Source organism: Eulemur rufifrons, chromosome 1 (assembly GCF_041146395.1).
Source record: "Eulemur rufifrons isolate Redbay chromosome 1, OSU_ERuf_1, whole genome shotgun sequence".
Classification (NCBI taxonomy): Eukaryota; Metazoa; Chordata; class Mammalia; order Primates; family Lemuridae; genus Eulemur; species Eulemur rufifrons.
In genome coordinates this window covers 78,451,318-78,475,946 of record NC_090983.1, presented here as the reverse complement: position 1 = coordinate 78,475,946, position 24,629 = coordinate 78,451,318, and the positions used below count along the sequence as shown (strand labels likewise).

The following is a 24,629-nucleotide window of genomic DNA, read 5'->3' as shown; positions in this document are numbered from 1 at the left end:
GGAAGCCAATGCAGTTCCCTGACAGAGGGAGTTCTCAGACAGCAAAGCCATAACCACGACTGCACATACTCTCCTTCACAGACTTTTCTCACTGCCAGCTGTCTTTATTCTCCTGCCAGGAAAGCAAGGGGCCTGGGGCTGTGACCCAGGCTGGGGTTAAGTGAGCTGGGACTGGGGGAAGGAGGGGGACAGGCTGGCTCAGAGCTCTGGGTATAGAGACAAGGGATATCTGATTGGAAACTGAAGAGACTGGTGACTGAGGGAAAAGAACAGCAACCCAAGAAACCAAAAGAGCCCTGGGAAGGCCAGATCAGCAGCAGCACAGGAAGAGTTCAGAGTGTAGATGCAGATGACCTGGGTGTAAGTCTTGGCACAGCCATTCAGCGTGGCACTGTGCAACCTCCCTAAGCCTCAAGTTTTCCATCTTTAAAATGGGAATGATGATAGTACCTATATCATAACATTGTTCTCAGGAGAAATAAGATCATGCACTTCAGTGGAACAAGGCGAGGACTGAACACACATTAGCTTCTTTATCAGATAGCAGCTAACTCCCAGGACAGGTGCGGAAACACAGAGGCAGACACCCCTACCTACCGAGGGGCATGCTACCTGGTCACGAGTAGGGAGTTCCTGCTACGAGTGTCACATTGACTTAGTCTCCCAGTGTTCCTGCGAATACTGCTCCTCCTCTGCCTTTGGCCTTTGGCCTTTGTTAAGCTGCTTTACCACCTTATCTCTTAGGATCACCTCAGTACTCACTCTTTCTTGTGGCCTTTCTCTGCCCCTAGAGCCATGTTCTGAGTTGCACCCACTTTTCTCTAATCTATCTGGCTTCACCTCACTCCTGACATACCACTGCCTTGTTCCCCCGTCCCAGTGATTGGCCAGATCTTTCAGCGTGGTGTTGCACGTATCAAGGGGATATCTGGTCAGAAGAATACCAGGAAAACATGATTTCGGCAAACCGAGGGAAACATTCCAGACAATAGATTGGAGAAAATCTAAAACAAGGGAAGTTGGAACAAGAGGAAAAAAGAAAATAAAGTTCTTGGTAGGAAGGTTTAGATGTTCTCTCTGCCTTCAGAGGGGTTTAAAAAAACTTTATTGAGAATAGAATGAGCTGATAGATTCAGAAAGAAAATATAAACAAAAGATCATAAAGGACAATATTTAAAAATATCAAATTATCCAGATCATTTCACTGTTTAAGATAGTCTCTGTACATAAATTAATCACCTCGGGAAACTGCATTAACGGTCACATCACAATTGTATTTATAGCTAACTCACAGTTACTTGATGTATGATGTTCACTTGGAAGCCAGCAAGAATAAATCCAGCTTGCAAAGAAGCAGAACTTACTTCTAGGGTGGGGCTTAGGTCCTGAGAAAATCTAGTTCAACACATGGGTGGCAAAGAATAATACGAAAGGAGAGACTTGGGGAGGCCAGCTTTGTATCATTAGTTAAGAACAGTTCTGCATTGTATATGTATCCAACGTAAACACTTGGCTAAGGATGTTATTCTACTGACAGTGTTTGCCTTTCCTTACGGCCATCAGCTGGGTGACTCCCACCACTTGGCTGAGAAGCACTTCATCCATAAAGAAAAGCATCATAAGTAATAATGAGTGTGAGTTTGTGTTCATTGCAAAGCAAGAATTCAGATTCAACAAGAGTTTTTTTATCCAATTGAAATGAATCAAACTGTGTAACCTAATTGAGCTCCAATAAATCAGGAGTGTTGTCATATTAGTAATCCAGATAAGGCACTGCAGTGAGGCGCCATACAAGAGTACAAATGTATAAACACAAAACACAGAGAATCCATTGACCCTGTTTTATTCAGCAGCCTTGTACATCTTCCTTCTCTATGATCATTATTGTAATAAAATTATCACTTAACAACTGACATTAGTAGATCTTTTTTAATCATTGAGAGACTATATTTTTCCTTTCTGAGACTCTCTGTTCATATGACCGCAGAAAGGCCTAATCTTTTCATGATTATAAAGTCAACAAAACATGGGGAGGGAGAGAATGTACATCCATTGGGAACTGAGTTTTTAAAATACATACTGTGAATACAGTAAGGTTGTTTTTTCTTTAAATGAGGCAGGTCTATATGTGATAATCTGAAAGGATCACCGAGACATGTCCCATTTATATGGATTTTCCAAAATCTGCTTCAAATATTTACCTTTGTAAATTACTTCTAGTATATTCCTAAATTCACTACTTTGATACCTCTCCCCAGCTATAATTTTCGCTTCTTTCTCTGCTCACTTGAGGGTATTATGGTTCCAAACCCCCAGCAGTTTGCCTCTCCAGTTCCCAGATTCCTTCTCATCCAAGAATACCTTGTATTACTTCTATAGATGTATCTGGTTACCTTTTGAAATTGTTTTTCCACTGAATGGCACATTCCTGGCACGTGTGCCACCATTCTCCATTCCCAAGCCCATGTAGACATTACTGATTGAGCATATCACCCTTTTGCTCTGTGGCTTCAACTTCAGAGTCCTTCCCTACAGAGCAGGCAGCCACCATCAGGCAGGTAAAGCACACCTGTGTGTCTTTCATCTGCTACAGTCATGTCCCTTCATCCAATGCAGATATTATTAAAAAAATGCAGACTACCTATACAACTTTATGCTTCCAAGAGAACAGGAGACTCATGTCTTGTTTCCTTAAAAATCCCTAGTTTCTGCCTTTCTATTTCATTCTTCATTTTAATAAGTAAATGTATGTCTTATAATGAAGATACACACTCTGTGTATAATATATAAAGTATGCCTAGATACATATTTAAAATATACACATATATGCAATAGATTATTACAAACCCCTTACATTTCAGGGTTCTTATTTTGCTATTGATGGCTATGCAATGTGTTTTCTCACTTGTCAACTTTCCTTACAAATTATTTCAAGTTAGAGGAAGAAAAAGGTGTTTAAAATTGTTAAACAATGGGATTTGTAGCACAAGGAAATTAGAAATCCTCCAGCCCAACTGTCTGATGTTCCAAATGAGGAAACTGAGGCTGAGCAAGGTTAGCTGAATGCTCAAAATCCTACAGGTAGTAAAAAGTGGAGTCAGGAGAGAAAACCAAATTTTCTGTTTTCTTGTATGAGTTGATCTTTCATTCCAGTGATTAAAACTGGTATGCCGTAAATGAGGCTCAAGCCTCTTCATAGAATCACCTGTTTTGTCCAAGTTCCTGTGGTATTCTGGGTCAGTTGGCCTCATGGATCTCCACACAATCCTTCAGGTCAGTGAAATGGGTTATTAGACATTCTCTTCTGTATAAATTCTCATCTGGATTATGTAGACATTGTCTGTAAGGAATGAAGACTTTTCAAGGCAAACCTCATGACTTCTGCATTCTATTTTTGACACCAACTAAAATATTTTCACACTAACTCATAAAACCTTTGAAAATGGAGCATCCATAGATGATATTTTACACTTACTGAATTCCCTTTTAAAAAAGAAAACCCTCTGAATGTTACATGATATTGTTGTATTATTTCTAAATTATATTCTCCAGTTCTCGTCTGTAATTTTTTTTCAAAGAAAGTAAAAATGAGAAGACAGGAGAAAAACAGGGATAAATGACATAGAAAAGGACTCAACATCTTCCCTGACTGAACTTTGCTCTCCCTCTTGGACTTAAGAGAAAACTAATATGTAGAGTATCTGTGGGCAGCATTGTTCTGGCTGCAGATAGAAAAATTTGGGGGAGTACATCATTTCTGCTCAGTCCAGTCCCTTTCTGCTGAGGAAAAGATTAACCTGTCAGCCATGCAAAAAGCAAAAGCTATTTATAATGACAAGAAGTTACAGAATGCCCAAACTTTCCACTACAAACGAAATAGGAATAAAGCTGAAGGTAACACGCCACCTCAATTCAAAGATTTTGCAATCTAATTGAGGGAGATAAAACATATGTGCATGAAATAACTTGGAGATAAAAATAAAACATGTCAACAACAATGTAATACAATCTGAATGTTTAAATGCCAAGAAAGCAAATAAGCAAGTGATAAGAATATGATTCTTAAAGGCTTCCTTGTAGAGACATGCTTAAATATGATTTTGGGTATTGTGATTGGCATAGATGTGACAATAAAAATGGTAGTCATATAAGTGCAAAATAATTCAGATGTGTGTGGCCATAAGGATAGATGAGCAGGTAAATTGACCTGTGAACTCTGAATTGATGCAATCTACATTCATTAACTTTTTTTTTTACTTTTTTTAATTAATAGATTTTATTTTTCAGAGCAGATTTAGGTTTATAGAAAAACTGAGCATAAAGTACATATACCCATATACCTCCTCTCCACCCACCACACAAACACACACACACACACACACACACACACAGTTTCCCCTGTAGTTAACATCTTGCATTGGTGTGGTATATTTGTTACAACCGAAGAGCCAGAATTGAGACATTATTTTCAGCCAAAGTCTACAGTTTACATTAGGTTTCAATCTTTGTTCTGCACAATGGGTATTGACAAACGTATAATAACATGTAGCCACTGTTACAGTGTCATACAGAGTATTTTTACTGCTCTAAAAATCCCCTGTACTCCAGCTATTCATCCTCTCCTCCCTTCCCCAAAACTTCTGGCAACCACTGATCTTTTTCTGCATCTAAAGTTTTGCCTTTTCCAGAATATCAGGTACTTGGAATTATACAGTATGTAAGCTTTTTAGATCGGCCTCTTTCATTTAGCAATATGCATTTAAGATGACCCTACACCTTTTTATGGTTTGATAGCTCATTTCTTTTTATCACTGAATCATATTCCGTTGTATGGCTATACCACAGTTGCTTGTCATTCATCTATTCAAGGACATTCATGATCTTTTTTTAGCTTAAAAACTGAAGTTTTTTAAACTTCAGTTTTAAGTTTTTCAGCCAAGTCATTTCTCAGGTAGGAAATATAGTTCTTTTTACCTTGAGATTTTTTTGTCTGGGGGAATATGTTGTGATTTTCTGCAACATGATACTAAATTATCATTTCTGTCCTTAAACTTGAGTCGAGACAAAGGCCACTTCACCTTCTTGCTTCTGTTCTTTGGTGATATGAGAGCAGTTAAGTTTAGAATATACAACCAAAAGATGGTAATTGCGAAATTAAGCTGTGAATTTTCAAATGAATGTGGTTATCATCAAACATCTATTGAAGGTAATGTCTTTTCCTTTCCTTTGCAACTACACTGCTATGTTGTCTTCACCATGAATCAGAATATAATTCCAAATTTGAAATTATGCTTTTTCTCTCTTCTTTGGATACACTGTTAATTATGTCCAAAAAGCAATTCTATGACCTTTTCAAAAGTGACATCCTAAGCTGTTGTTGATTCTCTAAATGGAAACAAATGTCACCTGGCACACCTGTGTCTTTCTTTTTGACACCAAATAACATTGATAACTGAATCACTCTAATAGAAAAAAAAGAAAAAAGAAAAAGGGCCGTCCTGCCATTTGAAGAGAATCTGCAATGAAAGCCATTTACTTGGCCCCATGATTATGTATACACACTGGTTTTAAGGCAGCGCACAGGAGGCTTTGCCAAGAAAATTTTAAAGTTCAAGCAGAAAAAATAATCACAATATCTTTCAGTCATTTGCTGCTTCTATTTGTTTCTTTAAAATGCACAGCTAAATGCTCTCCACACACAGATATCACTGGGTAGGCGGGGTATATCTTATTACTGGGTTATTTTCCAGTACATTTGGCATAGTTAAGGTAAAGTATATTAACTTTCTCTCAAAATAAAGATGAAAACAGAGTTGTAGCTGCCGTGAATGCTTCAGCCATTGTCAGGAAGTTAAAAACTGACAGGAGGTCCAAATAATCCACTCTGCCTGGTGCATATACCCGTAGTTTTCCCCTGGGATGTCTGGTCTAATCCGACAATGTATCTGACTGGCATGAATGTAGAATTACTTTCAATAAAGATTTTATTTCAAGCTTGGATGATTTCCCCCAAAACATCTTGTCACTAAGGCAAAGTATATCATAGAATATCTGATTTTTTTCTCCCTACAAGTCAGCTTTTGAGAGGGGGAAAAAAATACACATTTCAACTCAAGTACTCAACTCAGGTCAATTCACTGTAAAAAATCACATTTTAACGTATCTAGACTGATTAAAGATTTGCTGTGTTAAAGAAATCACGGAGCTGTCAAAGAGAGCTTACCCTAAAGTCTGGAAATGTAAAGAGTAAGTCACACGTTTGCTCAACTACAGTTTGCACTCTGCCTGCAGTAGCCTCCGATCGAAGAACATGCAGGACAGATGACTCCACAGGCTAACACCCGGCTTCTAGAATATTTGTCTTTTTGCAAGTAACGAATATTTAAAGGTCACATCTTCCAATAAGTATGCAGTTGTTTCCAGGCTATACGAGAAATATGAATGGCCTGGTCATGATCACACTAAAATGATCTTCATTTCTCTCTTTAGCCTTCTCTCTGTCTCTATTCTATTCCCTTCCTTCACGATGCTACATTAAGTCAGCATGTTCAAGATAGGATAACAGTAGGTAACAGTACATTACTCTATTTTGAATTCACTTAAATGTTTCATTTGGTGCTTGCTTACATTATTTCAGCCTTGGTGTCACGTTGTTTAATTTATGCTTGGTTCGTATAATCTTAAAAATAGCTTATGTTAGCTAGAGAGTTTCACCCCTTACTTACTAAAAGCACACAAATCATATGATTTAGCTCTAATGGGATAGGAGTAATTATTTTAACATTTAATAATCAGAGCACATTATATTTATATAATGTTTTAAATTTAAAATCCCTTTTATCTCTATTATGATATTTTATGACTAACATATATAATATTATGATAAGAAGTACGTACATGAATGAAAACTCACCATGGATAGTATCAATAGTAGATAAAACTCTGGAGAGGTAAGGAAAGGTCAAGAGTTGAGTCCTTGTTCTTTGACTTTGTTAGTTATATGAACTTTAGACAGATCGTCTAACCAAGAAGTCCCTAACCCTGGCTGCACACCAGGTTCAGCTGTGAAGATTCATAGAAACTCAGAGTCCTGGGCCTCAACCTTGAACTACCAGATCAGAATCTCTGTGCAATCCCTTTTCTTCTTTAAAAGCTCTAGCCAGGATGGAAAACCAGTGAGTCCTGATCTCCCTTTCCTTGTTTATCAAATAACAATTGACAGAAGCAAAGGTAATCACATATAATAAAAATTAATGTTCCTATAGTTTGCAAAAGGGTTTTCACATATATATTTTTTATTTAATCTTCTAAACAACCCATGAGATCATTTTGGCCATTGAGTTACTTTCTAAATGACGAATCTGAGGCTCAGAGAACTGCTAAAGCCTGTCTAAGAGCTCACAGTCAGGACATATAGAACTAGCACTTAAAGATTCTGAGATTCCAGCTTTTCCCTTGAACAGTGGTTCTCTCCTACCCGGTACAACAGAATCACATGCGGAGGTTTTAAAAAATACTCAGGCCTCACTGCAGGGCATTTGGGACAGATTCTCTGTGGATGAGTCCCAGACGTTGATATGGTTTTGAATGCTCCACAGATGATATTAATATGCAGGCTGAACTGAGAATCTCTGCCCTAGAATGACCAGAACAATTGTGGAAAATATAAAGTACTCTACAGATACAGTATGAGGGTTCTACCCCAGCTTTGCTGGTGATTCAGATGAATTCCAAGTGGGAGAATGATTCATGAACACAGGGCTGGTCAGACCTAGGCTCTGGATTAGATTTCAGGTTTTCTCTTTCACAAACCAGTTCTCTTTCTATGGTAACTTCTCTGGTTCCCCAGAGCTCATGGCTACTGTCACAGGTTGTATCTTAACATGGCACCAACAGAAGAAGAGGTGGCACAGGATGGGAAAGAAAGAGAAGTCAAACTGTGCTGTGGACCCAACAAAGTCTGGCCACCCACAGGAGCTCTAGGGCACCTAGGGCCTATCACAGTTGTCTCGAGGTGGACCAGGATGGCTTGGCTTTGATATACTCACTGAGATCAGTCACTGGCTGTGGCCTATCTCTGAGAGGTATTAATACCTTTGAAGAAGCTTTAGAAGGATGATGTAAGAGCCCTACAGTGCAGCTAGGCCTGAGCTCAGCCCCTTGTCTCCTTCTTCTACTGTCTATTCTAGATACTGCTCACCTCAGCTATGGCCTCTACTGGTCACGTGGCTGATCTGATGCAGTGTCCCAGACTTCCTCCATGAGTGGTCCAAGCTACTGTTCACCACATCTTCTCAGACAAGGATTTCCACCTTGTCCATTAACCATCACAACTGAGCAACAGAGAACTTGGAGGCCCCATGTGGAGCATGTGGGTGCCACATGTGTTATTCCCTGTCCCCATTGTGTAACAGCAATCCTACCTCCTCCATTTGGTCAGTGTTAATTGCACCTGTCTACACAGTGACTCTGCTCCTTGACTGCTGGTCCCTGGACCCAAGAAGCCCCATGTGTCCAGGAAGCAGCAGTAGCTTATAGCACAGTGACTACCTGTGTCATTCTAATACAATGATATAAACAGGAGAGCATCTTCTTTGGCTGCCCATTTATTTTGCTCTTGAGGATGCCATGTTCTAGTGACCATCTTCATAACACTCTGTGCATCAGGTCCCTTTGGCTACCACCCCCGGCCCTGCTGGTTCTTATTAAAATTGCACCTCCTTGGCTTCTAGCAGTTAATCTCCACTACCGGGACTCTATTATTTCAGTGTCTTCAGGGTATTATTAAGGCTCAATCTCTGTAGAAAGAGAAGGTGGCAACAGGATTGGACAGAGGAAGAAACTGAACCAAGGTGCAGACCCAATAAAGCCTCTGCCAGCACCATGGGGAGCTCCAGAGTACATGGAGCCTGTCAAAGTTGTCCCACAGTGGACAGGAATGGTCCAGTCTTACACTGTGGGATCAGTCAGTGGCCTTGAGTGAAGCAGCTCACTGTGACTGAGGCAAACCCTGGAGAAGACAGTAAAGGCCATCTGCTAACCCTGCGACTAGGCAGGAAGTCCTTCCTTGAAAGGGCACCTGACTGGCCCATCTCTGCATCCAAAGCAGCCACCCTCATTATCAAATTGATAAATGTAGGAATGGTCCCTTAGCAGCCTGTAGACTCAGAGCCTCCTTTCAAAGACTTGATAAATGCTTGATCGTGGTCCCTAAAACATGAGACATTTCATGTTATAGAACTTCTTACAACATGGAATGTGCTGGGCTCTAGAATCATGAGTTAGCCCAGCATTCATATTTACAAGGACATATGCAGAAACTGGCACGATTCATTCCTCCAGTACAGTACAGATGATAAACGCATACGTGTGAAAGCAAAATAAATAATTTTCCTTCTTTGAGCAAAGTATTGTACACCTTTTGAAAGTGTTTGTATTTCTACAGACGCATCGAGGATTTTACCAAAAATAGAATTTGATGGTCAAATTTTAGATGCCCCCCAAAAATGGTGTCATTATCTTCGCACCATCTGTAGTATAAACCGATAAAAATTGTTCTCTATCCTAAACTCCTCTCACCAGTTTTGTTCAAACTGGGTACATGTTGGAAACTCACTGTCAGAGAGTGGAGGGAAGGAAAGGCACCGTGCACGATTGCAGGCCCTCAGCAGGCTCTCAGGATATATTAGCTCTCTTCATTTCTGCCCTCATGTTCTTGTCCTCTCAGAGTGGATATGAAACTCAGTTGTGCAAGAAATGTAATTATTGTGCTATGATTGAAACTAATTTCTCTTTCAAGGCCCCATTTGTCTAAATAACTTGAATTTAGTCAATTCAAACTGTATTCTAGACTTCTCCCGGGGTTGTCTCTGGTTCTGGAGGGTTATGTACAGCCTGAGCATTTGGGGGTAGGAAGGGCATCCATTTGTACAGTATGTCGACATCTTTACTGAGCACCTAGTACTTATGAGCCAAACACTAGTCTTGGTCCAGTGAGACAGCACAAAGCAAAAACAAAGGCTTTGTGCTTAAGGCACTTACATTCCACTGAAAAATGATATTAAAGCAGATTAGCAGGATACAAAGTGTCTGGCTCTTGGTCCTCATTCCCGTCTGATTTTCAGTCATCATCCCCAACTTCCAGCCCCAGGTCTGGATCTCAGTAACCATTCAGGGTTCTCTGTGAAGCTACCACAGACCACCTTTGCCTCGATATACCAGACAGCATTTTCTACCTAACCATTCCCGGTATACTGGGCATGGGCAGCTCTGAGATCTTGCCATATTACTAGGTTTTCCCCAAGGATAAGAACATGGGTCTGTCTGATCTCAGTGTCCTCAAATCCTCTAATAGCCTGCACACCCAGGGAAGAGGATTAGGAAGGACTCGTGACTGAGCCACTTCCATGGGACCTCACCAAAGTCTCGGCTCTCTGTGACTCTCCCTCCCCCGGTCCAGAAAATCTTCCTCTAGTCTGGCAGCAGAGCAGCCTGGCTCTTCATCTACCTTCCAATTTACTGATTAGGCCATAGCTGGCTGCAGCTCTGAGGCCTTTGGCACTTAGGCTTTTGAAACTCAAAGGCATAGTCCTTTGCAATTCAAATGCCCTGCCTTGCAAAAATCAAAAGCACTTTCTCTGGTTTTCTGCTGTATCACCCCTCCGCTGAGGCCATAAATGCTGCTGACTGACTCTTGGGGAAAGGCAAGAGGTACAAGGAAGGGTGGAGAAGAAACCTCGGTTATTATATATTATCCCGTCTTGTCTCGAATGATACTTTGTCTTTCCCAGAATGTCCATTCTTTCGTCATTACTCTGGGAGCCCAAACCACACTCCAAAGGTCATTCAACCTACCATCCAATACAGGAACTGCAAATATCCTGCCTGAATACTTCTGATGGGGAACTCGTGGCCTTTTTATATATAAAGTATTTAATAACCTTGATAGACGCTTTCAGTACATTTCCAGTATATATAGGAAAAAAATCTATACCAAATCTTAGTAGTGGAGGAATTGTGATTTTTATTTTCTTATTTTGACTTGTCTGCATTTTCTAAATTTTCTATAGTAAACGTGAATCCATGACTGTTTTAAAGCAGCCTTTTCTATTTTCACAACACTAATTTTTCATATGAAGGTAAAATTGGTCTCTGGGCCAATTCCAACAGCTGAATTACAAGAGGGAAGTTTACTTTTTCTTCCGTATCGTTGCTTCCTGCAATCAGCCATCATGGCTTCCCTACCTGTTCTTTTCTACAAACCAAATACCTTCAGGTCCTGTTTTCTTCCATTTAGGAGACACATTGCTGGGCATATTCACCTTGGTGCTCGCTAGTTTTACAGTGTCCCTCTTAAAGTCAAGTCACTGCCAGGTGCCGTGGTGCGTGCCTGTAGCTCCAGGAACTCAGTAGGCTGAGGCGGGAGGATTGCTTGAGCCCAGGAGTTCAAGACCAGCCTGGGCAACAGAGAGATCTTGTCTCAAATTTTTTAAAAAATTTTTAAGAAGTCAAGTCACTAAAGAAAGTATCTAAAACTTACTTTTTCTGAAAAAGTAAAATTAAGCATGATCGTACCCAAATTGCAACTGATTCTCTTTCAGCTATTCTGGGACCCTTATTTAAACAAAGAGACAATTTTCTTTTTTTTTTTTTTTTTTTTTTTTTTTGAGACAGAGTCTCGCTCTGTTGCCCGGGCTAGAGTGAGTGCCGTGGCGTCAGTCTAGCTCACAGCAACCTCAGACTCCTGGGCTTAAGCGATCCTACTGCCTCAGCCTCCCGAGTAGCTGGGACTACAGGCATGTGCCACCATGCCCGGCTAATTTTTTTGTATATATATATTTTAGTTGGCCAGATAATTTCTTTCTATTTTTAGTAGAGACGGGGTCTCACTCTTGCTCAGGCTGGTCTCGAACTCCTGACCTCGAGCGATCCACCCGCCTCGGCCTCCCAGAGTGCTAGGATTACAGGCGTGAGCCACCGCGCCCGGCCAAAACAAAGAGACAATTTTCAAGAGAACATCTGAGGATTTTATGTAGGTACCCTTAATGAGAAGTGAAGTAGCTCTTCTCTTCACCTATATGAAGAAAGAAGTTGAGGAATTCTGACTCTGCATACTGAAAGGATTCCTTTTAGGTTTAGCTAACATCACAAGGCAAATATTTAAGTTCTCTATTTTCCACTAATATCTTATAATTAGGTGCATTATTCTGCTTGGTTTAATTAATGCTGATCCATGCACAACATTCAATATTCTGCATAAAATGTAACCAGCACATACTAGTTTTTAAACTGCTTTGTTGGACAAATTCAAGTAGAGAATAATGACAGTCTTGTAATTTTTTTCTTTCTAAAAATACTACCAACATGTAATATATTTTCTAGCCTTTGTCCCCTAAATGCAGAGCAACATCTTCCAAGGATGTTGATATTATCACTGGTTATTGGTATAGCAGTAGAGCTCAGGGAATAAAAATTAAGACTTCTTTTACTGCTGAAAACCATTTTAAAACTTGAGGGAAAACACCTAAGGGAAACCATAACTGAAATTCTCAATGATTTTGCTAACAGAATATTTATGTTCACAGTAAAAAAATAAATGCTTTCAGAAGTTTAAAAAAGTGTGAATCTGGAGAATAATGGGACAGTTTAATTTTTAAAAACATACTAGTTTGGTTTTTTTTCCATCTGAATACCTTTCTCATCTGTGTAGATATGTCCTTGGATGTGAATTATGTGATTAAAACAATCAAAATACCTCTCTTGAGACTGCTTGCTGACTCTGACTCACTTCTCTCCCAAAGTCTTCCTCAGGTCTCAGGTCTTCACCATTAAGAAGCCCTTTGATTTCAAACTCAAAATTCTTGGATCTTAATTATTTGCAGAAAGAATATTCACATCCCAGAATAATAAAAGATCTTCATCTTAAACTAGGCTCTGCCACTTACTTCCTGTGTATCCTTGATCAAATTATTCACTCTTTCTCAGGCTAATTTTGTTCATCTGAAAAAGTTCATCTGAAATTTTTCCTTTACTTTTGGTAAAAAAAAGAAAAAAGTGAGAGGAGAAATATTCCTAATACATAATGAAGATAGAGTGATTTAAACAGCAAAGTGCTGGTTCAGAATACACTGGCATTATCAGCACAAGAATACCAGGGTGTGTGTAGCTGGGTGTAGGAAACTGCATGAAAAGGTAGCACCACAAATCAATAGAGAATGGTGGTCTATTCAACCAGTGTTATTGGGGAAATTAGCCTTTAGGAAAAAAATAAATTTTAATTACTATCAGAGTTCCCACACTAAAATATGTTTAAGATGAATTAGGGCATATGTTTAAATATGAAATCATTTTTTAAAAAACTAGGAGAAAACTTTGATATTTATCTGATCACTTTAAATGGATGGATTTTATCATTTTTTAAAAAAATAGTAGAAATTCCAAAAGAAATAGAAGTATATATGACTACATTAGAATTTAAGTAAATAAAATTAAGGAACACAAGCACTGGGAGATGTAAGTGCAACAAAAATAATGAAAATTTACTCTTGTTAATACATTTAAAACTTAGAAATCCATATAGAAGAGGATATTTATTAGAGCATTGTCTGTAATAGCAAAGAATTAGAAGCAACGTAAAAGTCCACCAGCAGGGGAATGGTTAAATAAATTAAGGTATTTCCATACTATAAAATGTAACAACTTTTAAAAAAGAATGAGGTATTTTTATATGTACTGACTTGGAAAGATGCCCATGATATATAGTTAAGGGGGAAAAAGCAAATTATAGAACATTATGTATTTTTTTATTTCATCTTTTTTAAAAAGAAAAAATTATATATACACATATATGTGTGTATATGTGTGTGTGTATATATATATATAAAGATAGGTAGATAGATAGATAGATGGGTAGAAAAACATCCAGAAGGAACACCCATCTGTTAATTATAGTTATAAAGGAGTTTAACTAGAAAACAGGGTAGATTTTTACTTTTACTTTAGATACTTCTGATTAGTACATTATTTTTCAAAGACTATACATTAGTTTTGCTATACAAAATAAATAAGATAGGTTAAATACACAAACATAAAATTATACATTTTCATAGCAAAAAGGGCAGAAGGTATTCACAGAAGAAAAAATACACATGACTGCTTGTTTGCTTTTGTTAACTTCTTCATTCCCCCCTTTCCTAAATTCAAAGAATGACAGATCATCTTTTGCCTATGGCAATTATTTTAAAAAGAATAATAACAAACGATAATGCTAACAGGACTAATAGATCCTCCCACATGTTATCATATTTTAAGAGAAGAGGAGCCATAGCTTAATGATCCAGTGCTAGTTCTCAAGGTGTGGTCCTTGGCTAGAATTATTACTGCCACTTGGGAACTTGTAAAGAATGCAGTTTATTAAGTCTCTCTTTAGACTTGCCCAATCAGAAATCTGGGGGTGGAAGCCAGCAACTTGTGTTTTAACACACCTTCCAAATTATCATGATGATGGTACAGTTTGAGAACCATTGATCTAGTTGTTACATTTCTACTATTTTACCCTATGGCAGGGTTTCTCAACAACAGCACTATTGCCATTTGGGGCTGGATAATTCTTGTTGTTCCAGGTTGTCCTGTGCATTGTAGAATGTTTAGCAGCAGTCTTTGCTGGTACCCACTAGATGCCAGTAGCAATTGTCCACCCTACCCAGTCATGACAATCAAAACATGTCCTCAGATTTTGCCAGATGCCTCAGGGGCTGCAGGAGGTGGGGGTGAGTGGGGGAGAAGGATGCAATATTACTCCTAGCTGGAGACCACTGCCTAAAGAAATATTCCAAAATATGGAGGAAGGGTATGTGGAAAGATTTTTTCATTTATCAATCTCACTTATGCTAAGAAATCATAAGGTACAACTCATTCTTTCCCATATAAGGTAATGACTAAATGATATATATTACATATATAAGAAATGGCAATTACTCATGTTAGAAGTGGAAAATGCCGGATACAGAATTATAAAAAGTGCATTTTCTCAAATCCGTACGTAGATAAATTATACAAACATTAATATCATCTCTAAATGCTAGTAATATCATTCTCCTGCTCAAAACCCAAGAACTGATTCCCATTACATGTCATTAAATCCCAAATTTTTACCAAGGCCCCCAAGTATTTCCTACCTCTTTCCCCTCACTCCCTGGCCTCCAGCCAGACTACGTATGTTCTTCTCCGTTCCTAGAACCACCAAGCACAGGCTCACCACTAGAGTGCCGTCCTACTGTTCCCTGCCTGGAATTCTTCCCCTGCTATGTGCACCTTAGCAGGCCGCTGCCCAAATCTCCCTTGGAGAAGGCTTCCCTGAGAACCCTGTCTGCTCCCATGTGGCACTTCCCACCACTCTGTGCTCATGAGAATTACCTGGGTGCTGTTCAAAAATGGGAGCAGCCTGCCCCTGGCCAGACTGAGTAAATGAGAATCTCTGAGGATGGATTCCAGACCATCGGGATTTTCAAAAAGCTCCCCAGGGTCAGTGGAAGAACTATTTCTCTTCTCAGTTTTTCTTGAAGTACTTCAGTGCCTGAAATCAGATTACATTGATTAGTGTATTGTTTGTTGTCTGTTTCTCCCACCAGATTATAAGCTTCTTCTGGGTAGGGACTTTTTGTCTATTTTACTCATTGCGCCATCCCCAACATCCAGAGTACCGTCCAACCCACAGTAGGTATTGAATAGATTTTTATGAATGAATAAATGGTTACATCGGATTACCAGTGTTTATTTTCCTTCACTATACTCTTCTAAACTTTTTAAATTTTCTCTAATAGAATGTATTACTTTTTACCTTTATAATCAGAGAAAAGAAATCAAAGCTGCTTTTTAAATCTGCTTTTAAAAATTGTGATATATTTGAAGCACAGTGGTTAGCACATGGAATGTATTCAACAAATAGTAACTTTTCTTTTTTTTCATTTTAAACTAGTGAGTTTCGCTAGTCTCATGTCTAAATTTTTTTTATTTTGGAGTGTTATGGGGGTACATTAATGTTCCTTTTTGATATTATGTATTATGTCAGGGGTTTGGCTCTGATATTCCATTTTATCTGTGGTTGTTGTCACCTTACAGAATATATATTCCAACTAGAAATAAATTATTAATTCATGCCTATGGGCTATGCATTTTTTTATTTTTTAATCGTCACATCTTATTAAATATTCTCAATATTGATTTAAAGATACTTTAGAATATCTCTATAACATCCAATCAATAAAAATATGAAAAAGTGAATAATTGAAAATGTTTCAATCTTCTGTATTGAAATTAATGCAATGAGGTTCAATAAATTCAAAGAATCAAACCATGTTAGCTATCAATATCCAACTGCCTTTTCTATAATGTGCTTTCAGAGAATTGTATACACGTGGCCTTAAAGATTACTCAAAAGCAAAAATGTCAGAATATAGCAGTAATTCCCATGTAGGATGATAGTTATTAACTCATTTTGGAAAATAATAATGATCTGATGTTTAGATATAAAATTGAAGAGATTTCTCAATTAGTTTAAACCAATGGCTTTATAAATTGACATACAAAAATATGGCTAAATTATCTGTGAATGACCACCTTGAAACACACTAATGTTAAACACTTGCGAATGTTCTCTTACTTTTGCAATACTTGAAAATGTTTCTGACTTACAACTATAACTTTAAAAAAGGTAGAATTTCTGTAAGTCCCCAATCTTATAAAAAGGCCAGTGTAGATAACAGTATAGTTTGTGCAAATTGAGGGTAGGCAAACATATGGTTAGCATGGATCCCCCCCAAAATAGTTATAGCACATAGGAAACATAAGTTGAGCATATTGAAAATTTATTCTATTTTTAACAGCCTCTCTTCAGTTAAGTGGTCAAAGTCACAATTAGCATTTCACATGCAGTGGCTGAGCTATATTTTGCAAGCCAGGTGTGACCTGATGGCAGGAATACATTTGCCACCACACTCTCCTCATTCAAGTAAAAGCATCCGAAAGTTGTGTGTATTGGAAAATCACAGCATTCCAGAGATAGGGAGGGGAACATTTCTAACACACCTCCATGACTTGAGAGTTGTCCTGCGGGCAGTTATGTGGCTTTCAGCGTGCTTTGCAAGTCTCTATGGTAACAGCAAAGCACAAACTTAAAAGGAAGTTTGCATCCATAAATCTGTTTAGAGCTGGACTATTATTAAATGCTTTGGTCTTCTTAATTCAGCATTAATTTTTAGTTTTATAGTAAAGTTCTCTTTCAGTTTGAGTCATTTGGCTATGATTTTACTCAACTAAGAAATTTATTTGAGTTAGCAATTCAGCTCATTTTTGGAAAACCTTACCCAGCATAAGGCTTTTTTGAGAGGAATTTTTTTTTGTCTGGGGTCCAACATCTGTAGCACTGGATTATAGATTGTTTCTAAAATAAACTTAAATTGATGGATCGTTGCTCCTTTCATTTGGGCCTGACAAAAGGTAGCTCTGACATTTCTTCTTTTTATGCTGTAAACTATCTATCACTTTTCAGCTCTTGCCATAAAAATGAATCCTTATTCATTTTAAGATTTTGTAAACTTGAATTTTACTTAGCAGTATAAGAATTGCTTTTAGTATGAATATAGATGAAGTGCTACTTCATGAACAAATTCAAAAAATCATAATTATTTTTGTCTGATTATTTTAGACTAAGCAGTATTAATAGCCTTTCTCAAAAGAGTTGCAGTTTGCCTATCAGTTAAGCATTCATAGGCACTAAACTTTGAGCTCTTCATGTTGCTTAGAATCAGATATCTTTGCTATAAGGATTTCTTGAGTGTAAATTAATGGTGAGTAAACACACATCAAGAAGAATTCCCAAATATGGACAGAAGATCTAAATGTTTTTGCACCTTCCTGCTCACATACAAATTCACTGTATCTTAGTCTCTCAACTGTGTCTTTGCCCTTACTTTTCTCATTCAGATTTGTTCTTTTGCCTTTTAGGCTTTGTTTTGTCATAAAGGGGAGTTTCTTTTTGTTCCTTGCTGAAAACAGGTTAAATTGTTGCTCAAAATTTACAACACTGTCATGGAGTTTAAGGGCTAATGAAATCTAAGCCCTACCAGAAGGGTGGAACTAGCCAGAAGTGAACACAATCTGACCTCTTTCTGAGTTAGGTGCTACAGAACTGTGAAGCCAGGACAGCATAGGAGGATAAAATCTACATTTTTAGACATGTATAGTAGGCCCCTAGCAAAGCACACTAGAGAAGCATTTCCTAATATACAGTCATCAGTGTTACTCAGGAAAGAAGATCTGTGTATGACCATTTGACAAGCAAGTAATTTAGGAAAGACACAAGTTAAACAAAGATGAGCAGGGATATTTTTTTCTGCAGGACTTCTCAGTGCCTTTATTATACTTTTGTGCATTATGAATGTCTAAGAAGAAAAAAATGGCACACAATTTTCTCTAAAACGTTTACTTTGGAATGCCATTTTTTGTGAAGCATGTCACAGAAATGATGTTTTGCAGATTCCGTTTTAATGAAAGGTATTGCCAAACCCATGGTAAAAAAAATGTATTAATATATGGTTTCTGGATTAGATCCTCCCCTCCAGTAATACAACTCAGCTATAGTTTAAGCTACTGGAAGTATAACTTACTGTTTTTGAGAGTTTCCCATCTTAGATACGAGACTGAATTATTTTTTCCCATCCAGGGATTTTATTTCTTTCAGTAGCCTATGTTTCTCTTCTACATATGTTTTACTAGTTGAAGCCTTCAGAAATAATGGCACTTGCAATGCCCAGCTGGTCCCCACAGTAAGAGTGAAAATTATGATATCTATCGATGTGAGGTAAAAAAAAAATGAGATATAAATAATTTTGCAGGATAGTATTCTAACTATATTTTTGAAATTGTGGTTGATTCCCTGTGTGGTTCTAAATCAACCACTTAACCATTTAGTAGTCTAGCGAGGTAGGGAATATATAAGTTCACATTTGAATGGTGAAGTTTATAAGAGCATTGATACATTTTCCCCAGACATCCTCATTTGGGGGTCTTCTTTGCTAGAAATGTCTATCCCCACTGTCTATTAGAAAGGGGTCTAGTCTAATTTAAACTTTAATATGAGAATATATTTGCCTGTCAACATGAATCATATAGTTCCATAGTTGGTGACTTCTACCCCAAATTGGTCTTCACCCTCACCATCTTTTCTAAACTAAAGACTGTGATTTCTTAACACACTATCTACTGTTTGGTTGATATTCAAAAAATAAATTGCCAATTTATATATAGAGAGATATATATACACACACATGCACACATTTTGTAACAGTGAATAAACAAGATAGCATATATTCTGTATAATATACATCTATATTTTCTCATTAACTTTCTTTCTTAATTATATTTGAATTTTCTAAAAATTATTATAAGTAATTTAATTTTTCCAACATAGGCAAAAAAAATTCCAAGCTGCCAAGAAAATCTAACCTGCAGTAATGCAAATATAACAAGAATACTAAACTGTGTTATTTCTAAAATTTTACTTATGATAAGATTGTTTTAAAGCACTCACAATTTGGTTTTATTAAAATCAAAGAAAAGCATGCAGAGAAATGGACACAACGGATACAGATTTGAGGTGGAACGAATATTCCATACTTAATACATGCATAAAGGCACAAAATGAACATTGGTCCACAGGAAATTTAGGAAACTGATACACTGGCAGAAATTCATTACAGGAGTCCCCTCCTGTGATGAAGCCCACCAGATAAGATAAAGAAGCCTTCCCACAAGGGGAACCTGTACATGCAGCTCTAGCGTCTGATTCTTCCTTCTAGTAAACTGCAGTCTCGGTCCTTCCTCTAGATTTGACCCGGTTCTGGATTCTAAGACCAGGCCTTTTGCTGATCAGGAAAAATATAACTCTGAAGAAATATATAGAGAAATAGTCTAGCCCCATTCCAACCTTCTTGCTCTTTCCTAATGGCCAGAGCTCTACCAGCTAGCTGTATCTTTCTGGTACCCCCAGGAGAGCTGAGTTACCCCCCACCCACCCAAGTTCCTCCAAAACTATAGACCTCTTCCAGCTTCCACCCCATAACCTCGTGACAGCCGTGCCTTCCCCATGCAGCAGCCAGCTCTTGGACACTGACCTTGATTTCTAGCCTCACCTTTATGGGTGTGACTCAGTTTGGGCTCCCAGCTAGCCTAAATTTCACTGTCCCTGCCACCAACTGAAATTATAATATATGTCCAATCCTCAATCTATCTTTACCTCATCCTTTCGCCTTTCAGGCTCCCTGGACTCCAGGTCCTAATAATGTTCTTCTGCTACCCTGTTGGCCAAGATGCCCTAGAGAGACCATTTGCCTTCACACGTCAATACTCTCTTGCTTTTGATTCTGTCTTCTCCATGGCCTGTGATCTCTGAGCCCTGTTCTCTGCTAGACAAATCTTACCAATTTAGACCTTTGCTTCCAATGGATAAAGTTGTTAAAGCAACTTGCTCCTAATAGATACTCCATTGATTATTTATGTTATCTTTCTCCGTATTTGCCTTTAACAATTTTTTATTGTGGTGGAGTCAGTGAAGGAGTTAATAGTATAAAAAGGGATTAATTTAAAACCAAAAGAGAAAAACACATATTTCCTTTATAATGAATCTTCTTCTAATGAATGACTTTTACAATATGCATGTCTGGGAGTGACTCAAGAGAGATCTTAAACTGAGATAAATCAGCATGTTAAAGAAAAGCAAAGGCCCACTGCCTTTGCCCATGTTACAGGTAGGAGGATGCTTAAAGCATTCAACCGGTTTTTGGTAAATGAAGTAGCAAAGTGGCATAGATAGCTTCTTAGATTCCAAAGGAAACTTTAAATTTGAAGTCTCAGATAACTCACTGACACTCTAAAAATATGAGAATGCCTTCCAGAAATGTAGCCATGCCAACAGTGCTCACAGGTGCAAATGCTCTCCATTTAAAGCAGAAGAAAAAGGAAGTGGGAGGCCGAATATCTTGAATATTCAATCCAAATTTGAGAGTCATTCTGCCTACAAGAAACCTACTATAACCAGGCTGTCAATCACAATTCTACAGCGAGGAATGAAAATTCAGACCCTCTTACAATGAATCTCATAATCACATGGAGGGTGGCAGAGTGAAAATTCAGCCCAATTATTAGGCCCAGGAGTCATAAGACACGCAGGGCAATGATGCTTCTGCAGGTGCTGAAACCAGGCTGATTGGGTTTGAACCTCAGCTCTGTGCAACCTCAGCCATGTCGCCACTCTATGCCTCAGTGCTCTCATTTGTTAAACAGGCTTAATAATAGAAGCTACTTCATGGGATTGTTATGTTGCTTAAATGAGATGATTATAATGCTTGTGACCATTGTTGTTTATGGTTTACATTGGTCAGGTCAAGTACATTTTGCTGGCCACAGTGCATGCCACGAGCTTTTGCCCTGGGCAGGTACAAGTCAGCGCACATGTGGCCTTTGCCCTTCTGAGTCTCTGTCAAGAGAGGGAAGGCGTGGCCTTGTGGTCACAGAAGGGGTTCTTCAGAGATTCAGTTTGTGAAGGGAAAGAAAAATGGCAGTGCTCCCTTATCTGCAGCTTTGCTTTCTAAGGTTTCCGTCATCTGAGGTCAGCTGCAGTCTGAAAATACAAAATGGAAAATTCCAGAAATAAACAACTCGTAAGTTTTAAACGGCACACTGTTCTGAGGAGCGTGACAAACCCTCCCACCGGGGACGTTTAGCGTCTCTTTCTTCAGCATATCCACCCTGTACACGCCCGATAGTCACTTTAGTCCTCTCAGTTATCCGATGGACTGTCACAGTGTCACGTGGCAGTGCTCGTGTTCAGGGAACCCTCATTTTACTTTATGGTGTCCCCAGAGCACAAGAGTACTGATGCCGGCAACCCAGCTGTGCCAATAAGGACTCGCAAGTGCTTCCTTTAAGAAAAAGGGGAGAAATTCTTGATTTAATAAGAACAAAAATCATCAACTGAGGTTGCTAAGATCTGCAGTAAGAACGAATCTTCCATTCATGAGATTGTGAGGAGGGAAAAAGAATTTCTTCCTAGTTTTGCTGTTGCACCTCAAACTGCAAAAATTACAGCCACAACACGTGGTAAGTGCTTAGTTAAAATAGAAAAGGTGTAATAATCCATATGTGAGCAGAAGACTGGAACAGAAATGTGTTCTGATTGCTGGCAGTAGGGTTCTGGACTATCTGTAGTTTCAGGCATCCACTGGGAGTCCTGGATCGTATCCCCCGAGGATGGGAGGACCCCTGTAATGCAAATCTTCCTGCCTCTTACGATTCAGAACTGTATAGACCTACATAGGCCAAACAGACTCTTCTAAAAAGTCCAACCAACTCAACAACGCTCCACGCTGAGCTCTGAGGTCAGAGACCTCGCTGTCTAGTAATGAATTCCGTTGCCTTGCTTTATTCTCTACACATTTATTTCCCTTGGGTTGGGATGTCTGGCAGAGTGAAGAGTTTAGCATTTCGTAGCACCCTGTCCTTCAGTAAGCTATCCTTATTTCCTTACCATCACTATAACCCCACTTTTCTGAATTTTAATATAAAACCAAGTAGGCTTCAGTTGTAAGAACAAGCATTATTTTTTTAAGTCTCCATTTTTAGGATGAGGCTTTATTTTCTTTTCAGGAGTCTCGTGTTGAAACAAGCAAGGCATTGCCATTCATAAAGCCAAATCCTAATGTTTTATTGGTGTTGCTGCTCTCCATACAGTCCTCACACAAGCAAATGTTTCTTTGATTCCAGTGGGATTCTTTCCCCGTGCTAAGGCTACAGAAGCGGTCCCCAACCTTTTTGACACCAGGGACCAGTTTCACGGAAATAATTTTTCTATGGACTGGGGCAGGTTATGGTTTTGGGATGATTCAAGTGTATTACATTTATTGTGCAGTCAAACCTCTCTGCTAATGATAATCTGTATTTGCAGCCACTCCCCAGCGCTAGCCTCACCGCCTCAGCTCCACCTCAGATCACCAGGCATTAGATTCTCATAAGGAGCGCACAACCTAGATCCCTCGCATGCGCAGTTTACAGAAGGGTTTATGCTCCTGTGAGAACCTAATGCCATCGCTGATCTGACAGGAGGCGGAGCTTATGCAGTGATGTGAGCAATGGGGAGTGGCTGTAAATACAGATCAAACTTCACTCACTCACCCTCAGCTCACCTCCTGCTGTGTGGCCCAGTTCCCAACAAGCCACGGACCAGTACTGGTCTGTGGCCCAGGGTTTGGGGACCACAGGGCTATAGGATTCTGCATTTTATCATAGCATAAGGTGAATTGGCTGTCCAAATGAATGGAGACACTTAGAATTTTGCTGTATACCTAAATGTCTCAGAACCTACCTCTTCTATAAAACATATTCCAGTTAGCATTTTCCAGGAACACTCTAATTGCTAAAAACTTAAATTTTTCTCAGTCCTTATGTCTACCTTTGATTATTAATTATGCATGTATTGTTCCTTTTATTTTGTTTTATTCATGTCTCATTTGTCTCCTGCATTGATGATAAGCATTTCAAAAGCTAAATCTTAACTCCACATTAATTTTTGCTGTTTAATCTATTCATTCATTTCACAAATACTTATTGAGTACCCATGATGCCCATGTACTATAGGAGTAAAAGGTTAGACAAGGCAAAGTATCCTTACCCCCAAAGTCATAGTTTCTATTTCCATACAGTAGAGTACAAAGGGTAGATGATTACATAGTATTGCAAGTTAGTTGTTTTTCCTGAACAAGAAAATTTTTTTTTATAATTCCAAAGTATCCACAATTTCACTTCAAATTCCAATGGAATATTTTTCTCTCTCTCATTCTCTCCACAGGATAGTGGCCAGAGCCTCCAAGAACCTCATGTCCACCCAAAGCTTAGGGATTGTGTTTGGACCCACCCTTCTGCGAGCTGAAAATGAAACAGGGAACATGGCGATCCACATGGTCTACCAAAATCAGATAGCTGAGCTCATGCTGAGCGAGTACAGTAAGATCTTCGGCTCGGAGGAAGACTGACAGACAAGACAAGTTACTGAATATGTTCACATCTGTCTTGATGCCTAATATTTTTACATTTCTGTAAACATATTTCTGAAATATTTTTTTCTTTTCAAGTGACAGATGCCTCATTTTGTGAAAACTTAATGACGATTTTGTGTTTAAGTTCTAAACATTTGAATAAAATAATTGACAATATTTGCCTATATGTGTTCTACATTAACCCCTTCGGTGCTGTTCCTTTTAGGCGCACATCATGCATGCCTCACGCTATGAAATAATGTTCAGAGCACAACACATACCCCAAAATTGCCTTAATGCTGCTCCAGGGCTCCTGGGGTGTGGTTGTGTATATGCAGATGCATGAGTGTGGTTGAGAGTATGGGTGCGTGTGCACACATGTGCACCTTCTCAATATCCATGCTGCCTTAGGTATGTCCACATACTCCTCCTAGTACACAGGCAGAACTAAAAGAGGTGGGAAGGTAGAAGCTAATAATTTTTAAATAGAGTGAAGGATATCTGATTCTCAACCAAAACAGACATATTTTATCTTTCCAGAAC

At 38.7% G+C, this 24,629-nt stretch overlaps 1 protein-coding gene across 1 annotated transcript in view; it reads left to right on the top strand.

Moving 5' to 3' along the window:
• The window catches only part of ARHGAP15 (Rho GTPase activating protein 15), a 565,257-nt gene extending 541,061 nt beyond the window's left edge, over positions 1-24,196 (top strand). The window contains exon 13 of the mRNA XM_069473002.1: positions 23,900-24,196. Coding sequence (XP_069329103.1) covers positions 23,900-24,083 — 184 coding nt within the window. The 3' untranslated portion in view covers positions 24,084-24,196. The remainder of the gene's footprint in view (positions 1-23,899) is intronic.
• The last annotated feature ends 433 nt before the right edge of the window (positions 24,197-24,629 follow it).